Source organism: Malurus melanocephalus, unplaced genomic scaffold, assembly GCF_030028575.1.
Source record: "Malurus melanocephalus ecotype Western Australia unplaced genomic scaffold, MMel_1.1 scaffold_38, whole genome shotgun sequence".
Taxonomy (NCBI): domain Eukaryota; kingdom Metazoa; phylum Chordata; class Aves; order Passeriformes; family Maluridae; genus Malurus; species Malurus melanocephalus.
This window is the reverse complement of record NW_026623270.1, coordinates 288,244-303,059: the sequence shown is the minus strand read 5'-3', so window position 1 is coordinate 303,059 and position 14,816 is coordinate 288,244. Positions and strand designations below refer to the sequence as shown.

Here is a 14,816-nt window from a genome sequence, read left to right as displayed (position 1 = left end):
TGAGGTAGAAGAGGATACAACTGGAAAATTTTCAGTGTTTTCRTTTGCATGTTTCCTGCCTTTCCTTAGCAAAGCATGTTCTACCTAACATCTTTCTACAGCCCTAAGATAGGCACTAAGAATATTCTGGGTACAAGGAGAAAAATACKATGCCTTGGATGCCAATGAAAGTTTGTTGCTGATTTCCAGGCTAGGAATTTGCCCACTGTAATTACAGGTCAGCAGGTCATCATCTCACAGCTGTCCTTCAGCCATGTGATTTTCCCTTCACTCCTGTCTCACCACTTTTATTACTGTACCACTCTAAATCCAGGGCAGATAAGGCTCCACAGAGGCAGTTGCATGGAGAGGGGCAATGGAGAAGGAATTACAGGAAAAGTGCAGCTGCTCAGAGCAATGAAATGAAAGAGATTCCGACCAAAAATGTGACAAAGATGAAGCTTCCAATGATTGAAGTTATTTTCAGGGGAGTAAGAGGTAGCACAGCTGACAAATTCWCATGTGACATTGTAGTTAATTACCATTACCACGGTGATGGTGCATGCWGTGGTAAAGAAGGGAGCAAACAGCTTATTTGGCCAATTTTCATTTAGAATAATAATACGACAGTACAAAGGAGCTGTGTTTAGCCCACAAGCCAAGTGGCTGAAGAGATTGATAGTTCTTAATTTTTGCTTGGCTTTGTTTTGATGTAGGGGAAAAAGAAAAGAGTAAGACAGCCCTGGATATTTTCTTACTCACAAATACCAGTTTGTACAGGCATGATTGGTTTCTCTTCTGTTGCATTAGAAACTAAAGCTCTTTAGTCTCTTTTCCTGTGGGATATAGATGCACTATTCAATATTTAGCAGTTTACAGCATTTAACAATATAAAAATAAGTAGTTTGCAAAGATCACAATGTTCCCATTTCTGTCAATGCTGGACACTTCTGTAAATACATTACTTACCACACAATAACTCAAAGAACTAAGGCCAGAAACGAATGTTAGAGTTGAAGTTTCATCCTCAGAGGCATTTGTTACTGCTTAGTAGGATCTCTTATTTCCAAAGGCAGTTTGTTCCATTGGCTAATTACCTTTACAACTCAAAATGTCCTTCCTGTATCTTTCAAATTTGTCTGGCTAGAACTTGCAGCTGTTTACTTCTTGTGCCTTTTCTGAGAGATTAAAGAGCCCTTAAGTACCTGGTATTTTCTGCCTGTGAAGGTACTTATCCATCATAATCAAATCATCCCTTGGAGCTAAACAGATTGACCTCTTTAGGGTTGTTGTCCTAATGAAGAAAAACCCCAAATATTTCTAGTTGTCAGCTCCCTTTTGAGTCTCTGTACCTTCTTAATTTTTTAATAACTCTCAAGAAATGTCTTTCTCTTTTTAACACTTGCAAATTTTATAAATATAGTAAGTGTACAAGAATATATGATAAAAACAAAGACATACATTACAGCCACACATTAGGAGCTGAAATGTACCTAAGAGCTTTTAGCACATTTGTGCAATCAGCAAGAGCAAAAATTTTGCCTAAGTATTTTATTTTACAACCATTTTTTTCACATTATGATTGACAGAAATCTAGAATTGTTTTCTGACAGTGCCTGATGTTAGATTTTAGGTGGCTTTAGGTTTTACTGTCTTATGRCTTTCTGCAGGTTGTTCTGGTGAACCTGTTGATATGCATAGTGGTTTTCTACACCGTGTACTATGTGGTCCTATCCGTGTGCTTTGCAGTATTCAGGTAAGATTTCCCTGTCTTTAGTCTGATATGATGGCATAACATGTGTAGAGATAGGCCTGTCTAAAGGAAGCATCCAGACTGGAGACATCCTGGCCCAGTTATTCTGTGAACATATTTTAAAAATGCAGTTTAGTTGTTGTATCTGTACCTTTTTTCAAATGCACAAATTGAAAAATGGAGACTCAAAACTAATATGAAATGTTGGTTCTAATATTCTTCCTTGCAGTTGCACCATGTAAATTAATGGACATAAGGGAAAAGATGACATGAAAGAATGGAAAATAAAGATTTTATAGTCAATGAAAAAGACAAATTATATCCCCCTAGGAAGTTATTGATTAACATGCCTAGCACCAAACATCTTAAATAAAAGTGAGCAAGGGCAAAACCACAACTCAGAATGGGATTTGAAGAGCTTGCAAAGCCCAGAGTATTCAATTTGAAATGCTGTTTAAAAACATCCATACTATGTCATATAATCACTAAGACATTACTAAAATTCTCTGGTTAAATTTATTCATTTTGTTTTCACAGTGTTAAAATGTCGGATGGTTTGGCACCTTTTGATTTTAAGACAAATCCCTCATGGATTAATCCATATTATTTAGGTAACTGAACTGTTTCTCTTTTTTTTTTTTTTTCCCCAATAAAGTACATTGCACATGGATGTAAACTTGTCTTCCAATGGAAGGTAGTTTAAAGCTGTTTTAGTAATACCAATGATTTTTGTATTTTAACTGCACTGCAATTAAATGTTTATGCATCTTGCCAGCACTTCTCATTTCTGTACAGCTACTTAACATTCAAGTGATTTTTAGGCTTTTGTTGAGTTCTTCTTCTGATCTTGCATCATCAGAAGAAAATGTTCCACTTTTCCAGGATGCTTCATTTTCATTGCAGAACAAATACCTATTCTCCATCAAGTTCTTCCACAAAGTTGTTTAATTTAATTTTTGTACTGCAGCAAAATTCTTATGAATTGCTGGATCCAGATCTGAGAAATGCCWTTCAACTAATGGCAATTTTGCTTTGGTAATGCTTGAAAACAGTGGGCATTAAAAGATCAAGATTTGATGGTAGCTCAATCCCTAAACATATCTTTATTTATCCTAATACAAATTTCTGTAATTTGCCTGAAGCTCTCAAAATATGTTCTTTTTCTTAAACTGCCATTCCTAAAAAATTACATGCATATGTAAAATYTTACCAGATTTGTAATCTAATTTACAAAGGCAAACCTCATAATCTGTCAGTAAAATATGTAAAGCTCAAAAGTATATTGGTTAGTTCATAGGTTAAAAGAGTAATAAACATGCRTGGATGTTTGTACAGTGTCAATACTGATTTCAGATGAAGAAAGAACATTTTATGTTATACCAGGAGAAGAAAAATTAAAAGCACATTCCATTAGAACTACTTTTCAGGGCCTAAATGTAATAACTGTATCTCAATATTATTTTTCTCCCCCAAAATTTTATGAGTTAGTTGATGTAACATGTTTATATGCCAAAGACAGCAGCTGTGTCATACAAACAATTAGTATTCCATCCTTCATTCTGTCCATCCATGGAAATAACATGGAAACACAGAACATAAGAGCATCTGTTTAAAAATCTAAGGGCATAGAGTCAGAATGAAGGTGTCCAAATAATGTTGCAAATGAGAATAAGTTTTCTCAAGAGTTTGACTCATTCCTGTTAAAAGCAAAAATTCTGTCTTAAGAAAACCTCAAAATAAGATGGAAATCAGCTCACAAGTGTGGTATCCTTTCTGGCCCAGAATGTGGCCAAGTGTGGCCATGTGTGGCCAGAATCCTTTCTGTTAATGTCTACATTAAACACACTTTCTAAATKACAAAATTAGTGGCAAAATTTAAAGGGATTCTAGCTTCATCAAATATAATAAACAAAAAATGCTATAAAGCATTGTGAAACATTACTTTTTTAAGTGTTATTTACCACTTTCCKAACTCCATGAGGTTTTTCCAGTTATATTTTTCCTATTTTTCTTACATTTTTTAAAACTACTCATTGAAAAATCTATCGTACAGTAGGGAGTAATAGACGTTCTAAATAAAAAAATAAAATTGAAGGGCGCAAAAGGCTGCCAAAGTAAATTTCACTGTACAAATGCAGTGAAAAAAAAAAGAAATATGGTCTTTCTACTGTCAACTACAGCAATAACAGAGATTATATTACTGCAACAGTAAGAAAAATAAGCAATTCCAATAAAAATGTTACTTTTATATGCCTGTGTACTTAAAAAGAAGAACAAATTGCATTTAGATGAACAATTATGTGAATTACAAACTCATGTTTATGGCCTGTTGTATGTGAACCCATAGCTAGAAGAGCCATCACATATTTTCCATTCAGCCCCTTGCTCTCCCAAGCAGCCACACAGCTATCAGCGTGAAAAAGCCAGGCTCCTGCTTGTATGGAGGCTTGGCCTCTGCTCACCTTGTAAGCTCTCTGCTCTATCTCCCCTTTTATGTCTTGTCTTTAAATTGTTCTGAGATAAAGAGATACAGACACARATGTAGATACACATATTTTGGTTCATGTACTATATACAGGTACTATATTCAGGTACTCAGGTACTCACCAAACATAACCCCTTTACTACATTATTTTTGTTTTGGTTGAAAAAAAATTTACCTATGTCCATATCTGCCAAATCTATTTGGCATTGTACACAAAGAGTGTGGATGATGCCTAAGGAAAATTTTCATTACATTTCTCCTCTAGGCTATATAAATTGGTCATAGTCCTATCACTGGTCATAATCCTGTTACTTCATGTTTTTACATAAAATACATAGCATTTTAAAGTCTGTAGGCAAATCAGGGTACAACCCATGCAGCTGCCTTTGGCAAAAAATAAAACCCTTTGTAATGAAAACATAAGCATAATATTTCATGGAGTCACAGAATCACAGAACCACCTAGGCTGGAAAAGACCTTTAAGATTATTTCAAGTCCAAACATCAACCTGACATCACCACCATGTTCACATTCACCATTAAACAATTAATGGTGAATTGTCCTCAAGTATGGTATCCATACACTTTTTTAAACACTTCCAGAGATGGAGTCTCCACCATTTTCATAGGCAGTCCAAATGTTTTACCATCCTTTCTGTGAAAAAAATCCTAATACCCAATCTAAACCTCCCCTGGTACAACTTATGGCTGTTTCTGCTCATGCTGTTACTTGGTGCTTGGGAGTAGAGACCAACCCCTGCCTGGCTTTCAGGCAGTTGTAGAATGAGAGAAGATCTCCCTGAGCCTCCTTTTCTCCAGGCTGAACACTCCCAGCTCCCTCAGCCTCTCCTCATATGGCTTGTGTTCCAGACCCTTCCCCAGCTCTGTTGCCCTTCTCTGGACMTGCTCCAGCCCCTCAATATCTGTCTTGTAGTGAGGGGCCCAAAACTAAACTTAGTGATCTTGTAAGAAAATTTGCATAACTATCTCAGGTATTTTAATTTCCTACTGCWATCACTTTGAATATGAAAAGAAGTCTTTCAAAACTATGTTTGGTGAAAATATCCTATTTTTATTTACAGTTCTTGTGATATCCTTGGAAATAACTTTCTTCATTTGTGGTCTGCTGTTTGCTCTGGTTGTGGAAGAATGGGTTTGGGATTATGCTGTAACAGTTACTATTATTCATATCATCGTAACCTCAGTTGGTAAGTAGGTTTACTGCTAAATATTTGCATAGTATCACAAGTTGAAGGACAAATCAATTATAATGCTTCTAACATATTACTGGACTATCTTAATTTTTCTGAAACCTAAATAAATATATATATATCTATTTTCCATCCATTTGGTTCAGGCCTCTATTTAAATACTCCCATTTAAGAATTAATTCTGGATTTGTTGCAGAATTTTAAGCCACTATATTCTTATATAAAAATCAGAGGTTTAGTTCATATTCTAGCACTTCATATCAAACAGATCCAGCCTAAACACAATTTCTGCATCTGGGAGGTGTGKTTTTTTAAAAACCAAGACATTAATACTTGTTCATGCCTGGACACTTTAACAAATACTCATTAAAACTTTAGCTCAAGTTCAGAGTAAAAATGAGTTTTGTTTCAGCAAAGTCATTGCAAAGGTTATAAGTTAGATCATTTGAACAAAATCTCAATAAGGAAAATGAAGCATGTTACCATTGAAACCTTTCCCCCCCAAGAAACTCTTCCCCTTAAAGGAAAGAAAAAGCAAAGAATTAGCTGCTGCAAATGAGACTCATCATCACTTTTTGCCAGCACCTAATAACCTGCTCTCTCGTCTCATGGCTAATTAGGAAATATATTTTAACTCCATCCTTGCCAAACCCCTTTGGGGATTCTTTTCTCTTAACACAATGAGTTTATTCTAGAATTTAGAATAAGAAAAATATTTTTGAMAAATTAGGACTCCCTACTGTATAGTAATTAATCTTCCATTTTCCATTGTTTTGTCCATTTGTCTTTTTGCACTTTATAAAGATGGGAGATTCCCCAGTTCCCATAACAAATTAAGCCAGAGACCGACAGAGACTTCATCTTWAAAAATTAAGCATAATTTCTCATCTACTGAATTTGATTTTCTGGATTTYAAACTACTGTTATTCCTCATTAATAATTTTTGTATTTAAATCAAGGAATTTACAAAAACTACCAAACCCTTATACAAGGATTTGGCTTCTGTCATTTATACTGGATGATGCATCTTGATGTGCAAAACCCCCAGATTTTTTTTTTTTTTGAGATGGCCAATCCAATCTCTGCTGGCTGACCCTGAGCTGTCAGCATATGCAGTGTGCTTCCCAGATCCCTTTATGATCTGGGAGGCAATACGGGGTCATAGAATGGCCCTGCAGTGGGACATTGTCACACAGTGGGGATCAGCTTGGCTGTGGCCAGGACAGGTGCCTGGACCAGGAGTGACCCTGGCCAAATGCCAGGCACCCACGACAGCCGCTCACTCRCTCTCCCCTGACACAGCTGGGCAGAGGAGAAGAAAAACAACAAAGCAGTCGTGAGTTGAGATAAGAACGGGGAGGAAACACTCCAAGGGCAAAACAGGCTCAATTTCAAGTTACAAAGTGAATTTATTACTGACAGAGACAGAGGAGGATAATGAGGAGTAAAATAAACCCTTAAAGCATCMCTTTCTTCCCCCAATCCCTCCCTCCTTCCCACTGACAGCGCAGAGCACTGGGGGGTTCGGTCAGTTCGTCACTGGGATCTTCTTCCACTGTTCAGGGAGAGGAGCCCTTCCCCTGCTGCGCCGTGGGGTCCCTCCCACAGGAGACAATTCTCTGTGAACTTGTCATGAGTGGTTCCAATCTGTGAATAGCAGTTGCCCCAAAACTTCTGTGCCGTGGGTCACTCATCCATGGTGTGCAGTCCTCCCAGGCCAGGCTKCTCCAGCCTGGAATCAGGACCCCTCTATCCATGGGTCTCCCACTRGATCACAGCCCCCTCCAGGCATTCACCCACTCCTGATGGGCGCCTCTCCCATGGGCCATGGGTGGATCTCTGCATCCCCCGTGAACCCCATGGGCTGCAGGGGCACGGCTGCTCCACCGTGGTCATCACCACGGGCTGCAGAGGAATCCCAGTTCCAGCACCTGGAGCAGCTCCTCCCCTCTTTCTCCACTGACCTTGGAGTCTCCATGTTRTTCCCTCACATGTTCTCACCTCCTCCTCGTTCCCTGTCTAGGGGAAAAAAACTKTGTGCCTCTTAGTTTTGATTTTCTTCTTAAATCTGTTCTCACAGAGGGATAACCAACATCTCCAAYTGGCCCAGCCTTGGCCAGYRGCMTGTCCATCATCTTCAGAGCCATCRGGGAATGGCTCTGCTGAACATGGTGGAAGCTTCCAGCAGCTTCTCACAGGAGCCCCCCTGTTACCAAAAACCAGGCCAAGCAAAACCAACACACCGTGCCAGAGGGATGAATTGTGGTGTACAGCCCCAGTGGGTCTGTCCCACATGGCATTGCCCATTACTCAGAAAATGTCAGATAGCTTAATTTATTTGTATCACAGCAGTRTGTAGGCACTCTACCAGGAAAACAGTGTCCCTGTAGGGTTAAACTTTGTAGTGGTAAATAATAAAAAAGGCATTTCTTCTTTAGAGTGCCTAAGAGGTCTGTTTAGCACAGCTTTATTAGGTTTAGATTGCCTTCCAGTGGGATTCCCCACCCATTTAAGCTTGGTCAAGTGTCTAAATGGTCAGGACCTAAAGCATTTGCCACTTCAGTATATGTAAAATATATAATCTATGGAACATAACTAAGAAGACCTTTGATAGCACAGTGCATTGCTTACATGTCCCCATTCTTATTGTTTTAAAGTTGCTTTAAAATTTACATTTCTACTTTTCTTCTTGCAGTTATGTCTGAATTCCCCCTGATGTTACACTGGTGGCTGGCATTAGGTATAATTACACTCTTYAAAGTTTAAGTTGCTAAAGTCTGTGTAGAAAATTAGTACTTATAGTATGAATTGTTTCTATTAAATATCTGCTGCCTCACTAATTTGAGAATTGTCAACATCTAAAGAAAAAAWTTAGGCTTTTCATTCATATTTCCTTTAATGACACAGGTAAATAATGGTGGACTAGGATTTACCTCACCTTAAAAATCCTCTTTTAAGGCCAGAATGTGCTCACCTTACATTAGTCTTGCAAAAAAACAGCAGACACATGACTTGAAATAAATRAAGATTTAAGTCCTGACTAATCAAACTGTCCCAATTCAGGTGTCAAAAAGACAGTTGTCCAAACTAGTCTTTCTTGATTCCCTTTACAACCAGTGAGAAAAACAATTTTGGCATACTACCTTCGGAGGCAAGCTTTAGAAACATTAAGTATCTATGATAGATGAGATAAATTTCAGTCATCACATTTCCACAAAGTGAATGGCAAACCTACATTTCTGAATGTCTAATCTTCTGAAAAATTAGAAACATAGATTTTTGCATGAGAAATAGATTACCTTGAAAAACAGTAGTTAAGCAAAAAGGACTGGCTTCTGCTCTTATATGATGGATAACAAGGATCAACTGCTGCAATAAATTCCGAAATGATGGGGAGAGACAAATTYCCTGTCCTACAACTGTTTTGCGTTAGCAGCTGCTGGGGTTGATATCTTTGTAAGCAGTTTAAGCCTTGGGCAAAATGTTTAAATAGGAAGGCTCTTTTTTTTTTTTTAATTGAAGATAAAATAATGTTGGTTTAAGTTTTAGAATAAAGTTTGGATCCTACTGTAAAAATTAATACATAACAGCCATATCTTTTCTTTCAGGGTCTGGAGTAATTTCAATGATTTGTGGAGGACAGATTTTGGCATACTACTTATTCAAAGACAACTTCATTTACCCAATTCTAGATGATTTTTGAAAAGGAATATTGGAACTTTCCTTTATATCTATATGAACTGTATTGTTTCATTAATCAATGTAATTAAAACAAATTGAAGTTAGCAACTGTCTAATTGTAAGGTTAATATTTAGCTTACCAGACCTCTTGTATATTATGTTTTTTGGCAACGTCATCACTTTCAGCTTTTGTACCTACATTTTTCATTAATGAAGTAATTAGGTACACTGTCTCTTTTTAAAAACCAAGAAACCATRAGGAGKATTAGAGCAATGATGCAACACTCCTGCAAACACTTCTACACTTCGACAAGGAAACAGAAAACATTTATTTGAATGAAATGCTTTCAGGGTGCCTGTTATCTGTTGCATTTTATGAAATGCTGACTAATTTAGGTTGCTGTCTGACCTCTCACGAGCACTGTGAAGCTTTAAAGTCACACTATTTTAAATAAATCACAGTAGGTTTAAAGCATTCTTTACTGGCAAACTCCTGGCAAAGAGGAATCAGTGAACAGCGCATGCCCCTGCATCTCATTCCATCTKAGACCTCTCATTTAGAAGCTGCCCAAGACATCGGGAGGCAGAAGTACAATCCCTGATGTTGGGTTGACCCTCTCGCTTCCAGGGATGCTACAGACAAAYGTTTTCTGCAAAAGCTTCAGGCTATTCTTGCTTTTGCTAATGACCCATTTATAGTGTGGCTGTGCTGAATGGAGGAAAGGCAAATGCTACTGACAGRCACTTTTCTACATATCCTTCTTTCTTCCCTAGCTGTCAGTGACCAATGCCAAAGTAGGGGTTTACAGKTAGTGGAAATTAAAAACAGCAAACAGACCATAGTAGTGGCTTCAATTTCCTATTTATGCCTTTAATCATAACAAAGTTGTAACAGGAAAATTGTGAGAAGGCAACTTAATCTTAAGCATTAAATCAAGTGATTGGATTTCAACTCCAGTTTGCTTGGAAGAACAAGATTAGATTGCTGTTTGCACAGGAATGCTAAATGTTGCATTTGCCTTAATCTCACTCAACAGATAACGCCTCTGAAGAATCAGTCYCCTGTTGATCTAATCAAACATCTTGAAATTTATTGCAAGTTTTAAAAATTTCAATTAAGCTTCAGTACTGAAGAAACATATAGAGTGAGAAACACCTTTCAGAAGACTCCCAAAGAAGGAATTTGTTTCTCATGAATGACAGATATGAAAGACATTTTAGAGACAAACCAAATATGTAAATTCATAGCACTGAATAGATGTAGAGTTTACAAGTTTTTCAGCATAATATGCTGCATACTGGAGTCAGAAAGAATAATTCTGGAGAGTGAATTAGCTGACTTGCAAATCTTCAGAGATATTACTGTACAGAAAATTGATACCGTAGTTTGGAAAATGTTTGGGCACTTCTATGTTTGTTTCATTTCAGAATTATAGAAATGGATGGGAAGGAAGTAAGGTCTAATGTAAATTCATACCTCTGTTCTCTTCCTCRAAGAGTTTGTGTGTGTAGGTAGTGTGCCATGTGGCACAACATGAGTGGATTAGATATAAAGTTAATCCACGGGTGGAACATGTTTCTATTTTTATCCTGACAGGATTTTCCTCTATGTGTGTCAGACCAGCTGTAGCTTCTAGTAGCTCTGTTGCACAGTCTTAGCATTTTTAACTTTTATTTTCTATTTAAAATCTTAAATCACCAGCAAGAAATATGTTCAGAATAATATGATGAATGCTTTAGTCCCAGCATTTCTTTAAAGCACATACAACTAAGCCAGAAGTAGAAAACAAATCGCAGCAGGACTCTGTCAAGAATTAAAAGCRTTAGTCCAGCTACTGAAGTGTCATTGGATTTTACATTACTTTCAGATATGGAACTGTGAGATGATTCCAACATTATTTATTTAATCTTTTCTGTCACTTGTATGTTGCACCAAATGATGAATATTGTATGTAATGTTAAAATGTAGGCAAATTTCATATTATGCAAATAAATATTCATCATATAAGCAACATGAGCGTTATCAGTATGGGCATAACCTGGTTAGAAACCTTGAGATACAATATCTAATATTGTGTGATTCCTAACTGATGAGCCAAAACAGTACTTTTGAATATGACAAACCTGGATGTTTCTGGAACAAAAATAGTGTCCCACTGGAGCAATTTGCATGCGACTAATTGGTAGCAGTCAAGATAGTGAAGGTAGGAAAGAAGAGCTGCTAGAGGAAACAAAGGGCATTGTATAAGCTTCCTAAAAGTCCTGCTGAAGACAGCAAGAAAAGAGCGCTACAGAGAGCAGAAGGAAAGTAGACWAAACAATAACAGGCACATGTGTTTGGGAAAAAAGGCACATGAAAGCAAGAAATGAGAAGACAGAAACAGACAAGATCAGTGAAAGAAGAAAATATCTGCAGACTGAACTAGTAGCCCTGGAGTCTCACAACATGAGACTTGTATGCCACTTGTATGCAGCAATCTGTTTCTCTGCTGATGTACACAYGGTTCCAGAACAGGTGGTCTCCACATCCGTGGTTACAAGCAKAATCTGTAATACTGTTCTTGTGGCTCCTGCCCCAGGATTTTCAGAATTCTTTGCTCCCTGACTCAGCCAGTCACAGGAATATTGTCTAATTTAGTTGGTGTGGGTTTAGTGTTACTTAACCCCTTGTGATACAGTCCAGCAGTCACAAGTTTGCACATACCCAGGTATCAGTGGGCTGTAATCAGTCTAGAAAATACTGCAGGCAGATGGAGATGTCATCCATTTCCAGGCAGAGTTTGCAGAAAAGAAGATYAGAAGTTGCAAACAGAAATCAATGGAACAGTACACAAATAGCATACCTTAATARTACCATACTTAGAGTAATTTTAAGATGTCTTTTCAAAGGCAAGGAGCTCCTTTTCATCATGTCCAGCCACCTACTGAGAAAAATTATAGTTTGTCTTGGTCCAGCCTTCTCTCTAAAGGGCTCTGCATTCATCCTTTTTCCAAATGGTGAAGTATCTTTCTTGTGAAAAAGAATGTGAGTGAAATGAAGTGGGGTTTTTAAGACTCTGAGCATGTATCTGTAGGCTAAYGCCACTGCTTTCAATGAAATGTCAAAAGGCAAACCAATTGAAAATCTTGCTCTGGGGCCAACAAACTAACTCAATCATGTAAAAACAACCAAAAATCAAACTATGGAGTACAGGAAACAGTATGATTTTTAGTTGGCATTTTTTCAAAAAATATAGGTTAAATACTTATCATTTCCTAGTGATGTAAAGAGTTGGTTATTACAAACTAAGCCCATGATTTTTCCAGCTCCGTAAATTGCTTGATTAACATTTCCATCTCTTTTGCATTCAGACTTTAAAAAGCGAGCAAAACAAAACCCTACAGTACTCATTATTTCTGTATTCCTAAAAATACCACCAACTAGGGCACCAATAAATRCAGAAAACACAGTATGAATAATACTGGATTACCAGCAATGTAGATGAGTCACCTGCAATCTCCTACATGGGATATTCACATACAGGATTCCTGTGTCCCACAGTCTTTTGACCAAGTAAGCTTTGTTAAACTGAGAAAAGGTGTGARAGCCTTACACATTCTTTATTTTATCATCTGGTGTGTATGTTGACACACCATAAAGTTAGATCCTTGTTAAACTCCACATGTATTTAAAGCTTTATTWAAATATTTTGTGTCTTCCAAATGTGACATATTTGGAATATTTATTTCTTGGCTTAAGGTCCTGTGTAATGATCTGTCTGCTCAGTAATGTCTAATACTCTAATCTCTCTTTTTTTGTGAGCTAATCATGGCCCCAGACAGCATGCACTCTCTCATTAGATGTCAGAGTGGATAAAGGTCTTAGGAATGGTTATAAAATTTGATGGTGTAATTAATGCCWTTATTATGGGCTTTAAAACTTTTAGTTGGAGGCTATGTCCCAACCTCTCCTCTGCTCAAGGAGAACGATATGGATCCCTTTACAGTTGCTCTTCAGATGCACCAGGATASTTACACCTGTTTTGCAGGGCAAGCATTCTCTGTGATGGACTTAAGTCCTACTCCATCCATTCTCCAGCTCAGGGGGCAAAAGGTATACCTTGAAGTCCTCTCCCAGTTTTGGGAGTTTGTACAYTCAGGTTTCTTTTGCCAGCAAGAGTGCAAGAAAGGAAAGATATGTACTTAGATGTTGTCCTGATGTTTAGCATGGCTTGGGCTTGGACTGGGGATTTGGGAAGCAATGCTACGACACCAACTTCCACAGTGAAAACCTATGGGAAGGCCTTGGTCCCAATCTTTTCAGGTGCCCAAACCCTAGAAAACAGTTGCACTCGGATGGAAGGATGATAGTTGAAACTGGAGCCTGTAAGGAAGATGCAAATGATTTTACATACTAGCTGTCATTGACCTAAAATATAGTTACAGGCATTTTTGATCCTTAGATTATACTGAAAATAAATCCTAATAGGAGATTATTTGCTGTGYATTTGCAAAAAGATCTGTGAAGGAACGGCTGACTCCTGCTTCCAAAGCAAAGATCCTGTTATCCCTATTGGAACAATACTCTATAAAAGGACCACTTTTTGTATCTAGATGCTCTCTCAGAGACATCTTGTCACCAGATTTTCAACATCCAAAGGAGAGGTGTTTTAAAAAAAAACGTGAGTTGTGGCAAAATCTCAAATACATTAAGAATTACCAATTTTCCTAGCAGTCTTTAGAAACTTTTCAATTCAAATTACATGTAKATCAATAGCTTTTGAAATATACTGAAAAAACTGCTGTGAATCACTTGCTAAACCTTGATAGGATTCCACACAAAGAAKTACCGTTGAAATTGACAGAAAAGATGAATGTGTTTGATACTCCATGTAATATGAACTGAAAAAACTTGGAGGTATTAGCCAAATTACACAAGGAAATTCAACAGAAAAACACATTTACATTAATCCAACTTTAATATTTAAAAATAATCTGAATTCTAAGGAATTGTTTTAACACAACTTCTCTGGAAAACTATAGCAAATCCTACAAAAGTCAGAATATTCCTTAGAACACTCCCAGCAGAGAGAAAGGCAAGGCAGGCAGTGAGTGGCAAAGGTGGAGGGAAGAAGGTGTTTCAAGAATGTAACAGCTTCAAAACTCAGGAAGAATGAAAGAGAACTTAAAGGATATAAGCCAAGTTACYTACCTCAGAGCAATTTTCCATTCTACTGGGAGATGTGCTGGTAGCTAGTCCTGGAAAAACTTTTCAGTAAATCAGTGATACACAAAAATTCATTAAAAGATGCCCAAAACCATCAGTGAACACAGTTGATTGAGTTTTTCCTTGAAAAAGAACAAAGGTGAAGGGTGTCAATGTCGGTTTATTTCAGTCCCATTAGATCTCAGTTGTTCAGGTCAGACTCACAAGAGTACYAGCAGTGACAGTGGGGACATTCAGATCCCCTGAATTCACCAGTCCATTATTTGGTATGTTGTGTTTTACAGCAGTTTTTTAAGCATTCAACCCTTGCTTTAGAAATAAATTTTATTTCCTGAACATTTGCCATTGAAACATTTATAGAAAAATGCAAATTGTAATTGAAAAGAAACTACAGTTTTTCCATTGTCAGGAAACRAAACAGCATTGGGTCTTCAAGTTTTGAGCAAATAAAGTCAGTTTTGAATAAAAATAAAGTTGCAATTGAATTTAAATTTTCTCACAA

At 37.3% G+C, this 14,816-nt stretch overlaps 1 protein-coding gene across 1 annotated transcript in view; it reads left to right on the top strand.

Moving 5' to 3' along the window:
* TMEM244 (transmembrane protein 244) overlaps positions 1 to 9,130 on the top strand; it is a 9,658-nt gene extending 528 nt beyond the window's left edge. Inside the window, exons 2-6 of the mRNA XM_057364351.1 lie at positions 1,650 to 1,735; positions 2,270 to 2,343; positions 5,299 to 5,424; positions 8,123 to 8,167; positions 9,036 to 9,130. Of these exons, the coding sequence (XP_057220334.1) occupies positions 1,650 to 1,735; positions 2,270 to 2,343; positions 5,299 to 5,424; positions 8,123 to 8,167; positions 9,036 to 9,130 (426 nt within the window). The remainder of the gene's footprint in view (positions 1 to 1,649; positions 1,736 to 2,269; positions 2,344 to 5,298; positions 5,425 to 8,122; positions 8,168 to 9,035) is intronic.
* Positions 9,131 to 14,816: the final 5,686 nt, after the last annotated feature.